At 54.7% G+C, this 9,171-nt stretch overlaps 1 protein-coding gene across 1 annotated transcript; it reads left to right on the forward strand.

Moving 5' to 3' along the window:
* Positions 1 to 286: 286 nt before the first annotated feature.
* On the forward strand, positions 287 to 6,626 carry LOC116956477 (troponin I, slow skeletal muscle-like). Its single transcript, XM_032978145.2, has 5 exons — positions 287 to 429; positions 2,067 to 2,198; positions 2,654 to 2,743; positions 3,243 to 3,425; positions 5,883 to 6,626. Exons 1-5 carry the CDS (start codon positions 373 to 375, stop codon positions 5,970 to 5,972), a joined length of 552 nt encoding a protein of 183 aa, XP_032834036.1. The 5' UTR covers positions 287 to 372; the 3' UTR covers positions 5,973 to 6,626.
* Positions 6,627 to 9,171: the final 2,545 nt, after the last annotated feature.

The raw sequence follows: 9,171 nt of genomic DNA on the forward strand, positions 1-9,171 counted from the left end.
TTCATCATCGTCATTATCATCGTCATCATTGTCATCATCGTCATCATCATCATCGTCGTCGTCATCGTCATCATCATCGTCATCTTCATCATCGTCGTCGTCATCATCGTCATCATCGTCATCATCATCATCACCATCATCATCATCGTCATCATCGTCATCTTCATCATCCTCATTATCATCGTCATCATCGTCATCATCATCGTCATTATCATTATCGTCGTCGTCATCATCGTCGTCATCATCATCATCGTCATCATCGTCATCGTCATCATCGTCATCATCGTCATCATCGTCATCATCGTCGTCATCGTCGTCCTCGTCGTCGTCATCACCATCATCGTCGTCGTCCTTAATGGTGATTCCGCTTTGATGTTCAATCAACAGGCGAAGCCGAAGGTTTCGGTGTCGAGGAAGAACCACCTCAAGGTGAGACGCTCGCATCTCGTGCCGCCCGCTGGGCTCACGCAGACCACGTGCACCTCGGGCCCGACCAATCAACGGTGACCCCAAGACGAGAGGACCGTGGTGCAGTTCTTCAGGAACTGCTGGATGGTTGTTTCTTGATGTGAAGCTTTCGTGACCGCAGGGATCCCATACTCTTTGGTTCTTTCGGTAAAGTCACGTGGGTAGGGAAATAATAGATCACGACGCTTCGATCGCAACAAAAGCAATCGTCATCAGGTGGGACAAGCACAGCAAGAAAAAAAAGCCTACTTCAGCAGATTATCCGAACCGGTCCTGGGCCTCCCCTAGGTCGACTCAGTCTCAAATGAGTACCTGGTGCGGTATGTAGTAAACATCGCCACGGGGGAGACAAAGGCGGCCGGGCGTGGTGCTGAACACTCCACCCCCTCGTGTGCCGTGCCGGCCTTCATAGGTGCTACTCGCTAACAGCACTTGCCCCTGCAGTCTGTTACAGGCTACACGGGGGATCTTTGTTTGTGTCACTTCACGCGGTAGCCTCATAGTGCACGTGGCCTGGCACAGGCGCCGTGGTGACGTCACCTCGTGGCCAATGGGCGGGTACTGGTATTGGTCTTTGTTGATTTGAAGCTTTCGTGACAGCAGCAATCCATACTCTCTGGTTCTTTCGGTAAAGTCACGTACTGTAGGTAGAAAAAAATAACAAAAGAAAACACGACGTTTCGGTCGCAACACGAGCGTCCGTCTTCAGGAGGTGAGTCACCTCCTGAAGACGGAGTCACCTGAAGACGGACGCCTGTATTGCGACCGAAATGTCTTTGTGTTAAGGGAGCGGTGGTGCAGCGGTTAGCGCTTCCGCGCTACGAATCCCGCGACCCGAGATCGATACCCGCTCACGCCCGACGTCAGTGACAATAAACTGACTCGGTCCTGGGCCTCCCCTAGGTCGACTCAGCCTCGAATGACCTGGCCACAAATGGTAGCTCAGCAGAGGCGCGAGCACGCAATTTGAGCCGTTAGCTCCACGACTCGCGGCTCACGTGTCCCACGTGTCATCCCACGTGTCATCCCACGTGTCCCACGTGTCATCTCCCGTGTCCCACGTGTCATCTCCCGTGTCCCACGTGTCGTCTCCCGTGTCTTCTCTCGTGTCCCACGTGTCATCTCCCGTGTCCCACGTGTCATCTCCCGTGTCCCACGTGTCATCTCCCGTGTCCCACGTGTCATCTCCCGTGTCCCACGTGTCATCTCCCGTGTCATCCCACGTCTCTCCCGTGTCCCACGTGTCATCTCCCGTGTCCCACGTGTTGTCTCCTGTGTCATCTCCCGTGTCCCACGTGTCGTCTCCCGAGTCCCACGTGTCATCTCCCGTGTCATCTCCCGTGTCCCACGTGTCGTCTCCCGTGTCCCACGTGTCGTCTCCCGTGTCGTCTCCTGTGTCCCACGTGTCGTCTCCCGTGTCCCACGTGTCATCTCCCGTGTCCCACGTGTCGTCTCCCGTGTCCCACGTGTCGTCTCCCGTGTCCCACGTGTCATCTCCCCGTGTCGTCTCCCGTGTCCCACGTGTCGTCTCCCGTGTCTCCCCCGTGTCTCCCCGTGTCGTCTCCCGTCTCATCTCCCGCGTCGTGCCTCCCGTGCAGAGCGCGATGCTGACGTTCGCGCGGGAGCTCCTGGAGAAGGAGAAGATTGAGCGCGCGCAGGAGAAGGTCAACTACCTTCAGGAGCGCGTGGCGCCTCTGCAGCTCTCCGGCTTGTCCAGCCAGGACCTCATGGTGAGCGCTGCGGTCGCCAATAAGACATCATTGGTGTGATCGTCACCAATTTTCAGACGTGGCCCCACTTTCGCCGATAAGACATCATTGGTGTGAGCTTCAATTGTTTCGATAAGACACCAGAGAGGGGGGAAGTTCCTAAAGTCACCCATGACTCGCGATGCCCAATTAACTGGGCGCAATGCTGACACGTGTCGCGCATCACGGCAAGAAGGAGCCTGGGTTGGATTTCCGACACGGGCGCCACTTGGGTGTCCTCCGAGTTCCCCAGAATCCTGATCCTCCTCCCAACCGGCCACAACAAACTCCGCACGGGCAACCGGCGCCATGAGCCGGGGCATCGGACCAAGGCCCTTCTTGATGTTGAGTGCAGGCCTTCAAACCTCGCCCTCACTCCCTCACTCACTCCCTCCCTCCCTCCCTCCCTCCCTCCCTCCCTCCCCCTCCTCCTCCAGGACCTGTGCAAGAAGCTCCACCAGCAGGTGGATGTGACGGATGAGGAGAGGTACGACTGCGAGATGAAGGTCGGCAAACACAACCTGGAGGTGAGAGATGGCTCGCGAGGTGGAACGGGCAGACCCCCAAACACCGAGCGTCGCTACTCGCGTCACTACTCGCGTCACTACTCGCAAGCCAACACGTGGGGACTCGTCTACCACCTGTTTCATCTGCATGGGGATAGGTTGTTGTTGAATTTCATTGACCCCCGGTGATAATGACCCCTTGACCCTCCCTCCCTCTCTCCCTCTTCTCTTCCTCCCTCTCTCCTCTCTCCCCCCCCCTCCCTTCCTCCCTCCCTCCCTCCCCTCCCTCCCTCCCTCCCTCCCCTCTCTCTCCTTCCCTCCCTCCCTCCTCTCTTCCCTCCCTCCCTCCCTTCCTCCCTTCCTCCGCCCTCTCTTCCCTCCCTCCGTCCCTTCCCCCTCTCCTCCCCTCCCTCCCTCCTCTCTTCCCTCCCTCCCCCCTCTCTCCTTTCCTCCCTCCCTTCCCTCCCTCCCTCTCCCCCTCCCCTCTCTCTCCTTCCCTCTCCCCCGCGTGACTGCACAGATCGAGAACCTGAACATGAAGATCGGAGACCTGAGGGGCAAGTTCAAGCGCCCTCCCCTGCGCCGCGTGCGCATGTCCGCCGACGCCATGTTGCGGGCCCTGCTGGGCTCCAAGCACAAAGTGTCCATGGACCTCCGGGCCAACCTCAAGTCCGTCAAGAAGGAGGAGAAGGAGAAGGAGGTGGTGAGTCCTTCAACGACGAGGGGTGGGGGCGGGCGGGCGGGGGGGGGAGGGGGTGGGCAGCGGAACTTTATTTTTTATTTATTCCAGACCCTCGGCCGTTTACGGACGTTTAGGGGACCCAGAGAAATGCTTTGTCCGGCTGACTGATTGGTGATAATGGTGGTGGTGGTGATGGAGATGCTGGTGGTGGTAATGATGATGGAGATGATGATTGTGATGATAATGATGGTTATGGTAATGATGGTGATGGTGATGATGGTGGTGATGATGGTGGTGGTGGTGATGATGGAGATGATCATGGTGATGATTGCTATGATGACGACGACGACGATGATGGTGACGACGACGACGATGATGGTGACGATGATGATGGTGACGACGACGACGATGATGGTGACGATGATGACGGTGACGACGACAACGATGATGGTGACGATGATGACGGTGACGACGACGACGATGATGGTGACGATGATGACTACGATGGTGACGATGATGATGGCGACGACGACGACGACGATGGTGACGGTGATGACGATGATGGTGACGCTGACGATGACGACGATGATGGTGACGATGATGACGACGATGGTGACGATGATGACGGTGACGACGACGATGATGACGACGATGGTGACAATGATGGCGACGATGATGACGACGACGACGATGGTGACGGTGATGACGACGATGGTGACGATGATGACGGTGACGACGACGATGATGACGACGATGGTGACAATGATGGCGACGATGATGACGACGACGACGATGGTGACGGTGATGACGACGATGGTGACGATGATGACGGTGACGACGACGATGATGGTGACGATGATGACGACGATGGTGACGATGATGACGACGATGGTGACGATGATGACGGTGACGACGACGATGATGGTGACGATGATGACGACGATGGTGACGATGATGACGGTGACGACGACGACGATGGTGACGATGATGACGACGATAGTGACGATGATGACGGTGACGACGATGGTGACGATGATGATGGTGACGACGACGATGATGGTGACGATGATGACGACGATGGTGACGGTGATGACGACGATGGTGACGATGATGACGGTGACGACGACGATGATGGTGACGATGATGACGACGATGGTGACGATGATGACGACGATGACGACAACGACGATGATGGTGACGATGATGACGACGATGGTGACGATGATGACGGTGACGACGACGACGATGGTGACGATGATGACGGTGACGACGACGACGATGGTGACAATGATGACGGTGACGACGACGACGATGGTGACGATGATGACGACGATAGTGACGATGATGACGGTGACGACGACGATGATGGTGACGATGATGACGACGATGGTGACGATGATGACGACGATGACGACAACGACGATGATGGTGACGATGATGACGACGATGGTGACGATGATGACGGTGACGACGACGACGATGGTGACGATGATGACGGTGACGACGACGACGATGGTGACAATGATGACGGTGACGACGACGACGATGGTGACGATGATGACGACGATAGTGACGATGATGACGGTGACGACGACGATGATGGTGACGATGATGACGACGATGGTGACGATGATGACGACGATGGTGACGATGATGACGGTGACGACGACGATGATGGTGACGATGATGACGACGATGGTGACGATGATGACGGTGACGACGACGACGATGGTGACGATGATGACGACGATAGTGACGATGATGACGGTGACGACGATGGTGACGATGATGACGGTGACGACGACGATGATGGTGACGATGATGACGACGATGGTGACGGTGATGACGACGATGGTGACGATGATGACGGTGACGACGACGATGATGGTGACGATGATGACGACGATGGTGACGATGATGACGACGATGACGACAACGACGATGATGGTGACGATGATGACGACGATGGTGACGATGATGACGGTGACGACGACGACGATGGTGACGATGATGACGGTGACGACGACGACGATGGTGACAATGATGACGGTGACGACGACGACGATGGTGACGATGATGACGACGATAGTGACGATGATGACGGTGACGACGACGATGATGGTGACGATGATGACGACGATGGTGACGATGATGACGACGATGGTGACGATGATGACGGTGACGACGACGATGATGGTGACGATGATGACGACGATGGTGACGATGATGACGGTGACGACGACGACGATGGTGACGATGATGACGACGATAGTGACGATGATGACGGTGACGACGATGGTGACGACGATGACGGTGACGACGACGATGATGGTGACGATGATGACGATGATGACGACGATGATGACGGCGACGACGACGACGACGCTTGGAGCCGCCCCCCGTGCGAACCGCGCACTCAGCCCGCGCTCACCCCCCACCCCCGCACCCCACCCCCACCCCCCTCTCGCCTCTGCACAGGACAAGGAGGTGGGCGATTGGCGCAAGAACATCGAGGCCATGTCCGGTATGGAGGGCAGGAAAAAGATGTTCGACGCCGGCACTCAGTAAGGGGACGCAGCCGCGGGCCTCTGCGGCGACGGAAGCTGCGGCGCTCCAACCCCCCCCCTCATCAATCCGGCCGCGTCCGTAGCTGCACGCACCTCGCCTCTGTCCTGTAACGAGCCTGCCCCCGCACACCCGTGCCACCTGCCCCCGCACACCCGTGCCACCTGCCCCCGCACACCCGTGCCACCTGTCCCACAGTCGTACCACGTGACCCACACATCCGTGTCACCTGCTCCGCAGCCGTGCCACCTGTCCCACAGTCGTACCACGTGACCCACACCCGTGCCACCTGTCCCACAGTCGTACCACGTGACCCACACATCCGTGTCACCTGCTCCGCAGCCGTGCCACCTGTCCCACACCCGTGCCACCTGTCCCACACCCGTGCCACCTGCACCACACCCGTGCCACCTGCCCGCACCTGTACGCGCCCTTCCTTCCGCTGCTTCCCGTACTAACCTTCCCGTACCCTGTGTAACACGCACCCTCGCCTGTTAGCGGAAGGCCAAAAGCGTCCACGGGAGTTTAATGAATGCGCGCGCGAGCTCCAGCCTACAGCTTGTACCCCCCCCCCCTCGCCCGCCCTCCCCCCCCCCCCGAATTGAAATAAAGACACCGCACGCTGCCGTGTGCCGCTGGTTTACCATGGACGGAGAAGGGGGTGCCTGTCGCTTTCTTCACTTGCGTGGGGGGTAGGGCCGGAGTTGGTTTGGGTGCCACGGTGACTAGGAGGTGTTAACTACCTCGCCTCGTATGCAGGAGGTCGTGGGTTCGATCGCGACCCTGACGACGCCTGCTGCTGTATATTTGGAGTTTGCATTTTCTCTCTCTCAGCAATCATCATCATCACGGTGGCTAGGAGATGTTAACTACCTCGCCAGGTATGCAGGAGGTCGTAGGTTCTATCGCGACCCTGACGACGCCTGCTGCTGTATATTTGGAGTTTGCATTTTCTCTCTCTCAGCAATCATCATCATCACGGTGGCTAGGAGATGTTAACTACCTCGCTAGGTATGCAGGAAATCGTGGGTTCTATCGCGACCCTGACGACGCCTGCTTCTGTATATTTGGAGTTTGCATTTTCTCTCTCTCTCATCAATTATCATCATCATCATCATAGTGGCTAGGAGATGTTAACTACCCCGCCAGGTATGCAGGAGGTCGGGGGTTCGTTCCCGACCCTGACGCCTGCTGTATATTTGGAGTCTGCGTCTCTCTCATCATCATCACGGTGGCTAGGAGATATTACCTATCTCGCCTGGTACACAGGAGGTCGTGGGTTCGATCCCGACCCTGATGCCTGCTGTATGTTGGAGTCTGCGTCTCTCTTTCTCTCTCCCTGTGGTCGCGTGGATTTTTCTCCGTGTTCTCCGCTTTTCCCCTCCACATTTATCATCAACGTCACGCGTTTTTACATATTTGGCTACTACTATAACATGTCCACACGATGATGATGATGAAAATCCCAATCTGTTGAGCTATCATTTGTGATCGCCAGGCCGCTTCTGAAAATAGGAGCTGTATACTCCTTGGTTCTTTCGGTAAAGTCACGTAGGCATAAAATAAAATAAATCACGACGTTTCGGGCGCAACCCAAGCGTCCGTCATCAGGTGGGAAAGCATGGCCTGTTGCTGAGGCTTGTGTTGAGCCCGAAACGTCGTGATTTCTTTTATTTTTCTACCTACGTGACTTTACCGAAAGAACCAAAAACGTATGGATTCCTGCAGTCACGAAAGCTTCAAATCAAGAAGGAGATATATAGCTCAGTAGGACCTTACCTGGTGAAATCAAATATAGTTTGATAGTTTAGTTTGCATGCCTGTCAACACTACCTTATTACAGACCAATTCAGACCGTTACTGGTCACTCCGCGCCCTTATAAATCTCAACGTTCATCCTACAAAGTCCCATCACAAGGGAGAAACACAAACACATAGGCACAATATTCTTGGGTGTTTCGGTAAAGTCACTCAGATAGGTTCAAAGAAAATAGCCAAAAAATAATTACGACGTTTCGATCGCAACACAAGCGATCGAAACGTTATTTCCTGCGAACCTACCGACGTGACTTTTACCGAAAGAACCAAGAATATGAATTCAAAAAAATAGACGAACATTTTTTTGTTGTTGCCCGTATTGAAACGGCTGCACGCCGTATTTAACCCCGTCAAACTCAATGTCTCTGCACGAATGAGACGGAGTTGAAACCGCGTGGGTTTCACGGCCGCGAGAGTGCCTCTCCTGGGTACAATAGGTCGTGAGTTGCGCTGTCATTGTGACGTCACTGAACAACGTCACCCACGCGCGCGCTCGCTGGGGAATGGCCCCCGGAAGTGGGGGGGAGTGCCGTGGAACGACCGTCCGAGGATGCTTCACGTGACCCAATTGTTTTTTTGTTTTGCTTGTTTTGTTTGTTATACACTCACGAGATCGCGAATGAACGCAGATATGTCTTTAATCCTCCTGGTTCTTTCGGTAAAAGTCACGCAGAATGGACATAAAATGATCAAAATGAAACGTAATCAAATAAAATTCTCACGACGTTTCGGCCACAACACAAGTAGCCTTCTTCAGGTGAAGGAACAGAACTGTCGGGACGACACTGCAGTGTTCACTGAAGCGCTGTCGTCCCGACAGTTCTGTTCCTTCACCTGAAGAAGGCTACTTGTGTTGTGGCCGAAACGTCGTGAGAATTTTATTTCATTATGCTTTCTTTTTATTATTTTATTTCCATTCTGCGTGACTTAACCGAAAGAACCAGGAGGATGAATCCCTGCAGTCACGAAAGCTTTAAATCGAAATGTCTTTAATCGTGACAGGTATTGATTAATGGGTGGTTTTTGTGTAGCCATTGGGTCACTCAGCAGTAAGTATCAACTCCTCTGCACTTGAGAACCTCGTAAAACCACAGCCCAGTCTTCTGTGAGTCTGTAGGTCTATGAGTCTCTATGTGAGTCTATATGTGAGTCTGTGGTTCTCTATGTGAGTCTGTAGGTCTATGGGTGTCTGTGGGAGTCTGTGGGTCTCTATGTGAGTCTATGGGTCTCTATGTGAGTCAATGGGTGTCTGTGGGAGTCTGTGGGTCTCTATGTGAGTCTATGGGTCTCTATGTGAGTCTATGGGTCTCTATGTGAGTCTATGGGTCTCTGTGAGCCTACGAGTATAGATGTGAGTCTATGCGTCTCTATGTGAGTCTATGGG

The sequence above is a fragment of the Petromyzon marinus genome, chromosome 65 (genome assembly GCF_048934315.1).
Source record: "Petromyzon marinus isolate PM22_M1 ecotype Great Lakes invasive population chromosome 65, UKy_Petmar_22M1.pri1.0, whole genome shotgun sequence".
Lineage (NCBI taxonomy): Eukaryota > Metazoa > Chordata > Hyperoartia > Petromyzontiformes > Petromyzontidae > Petromyzon > Petromyzon marinus.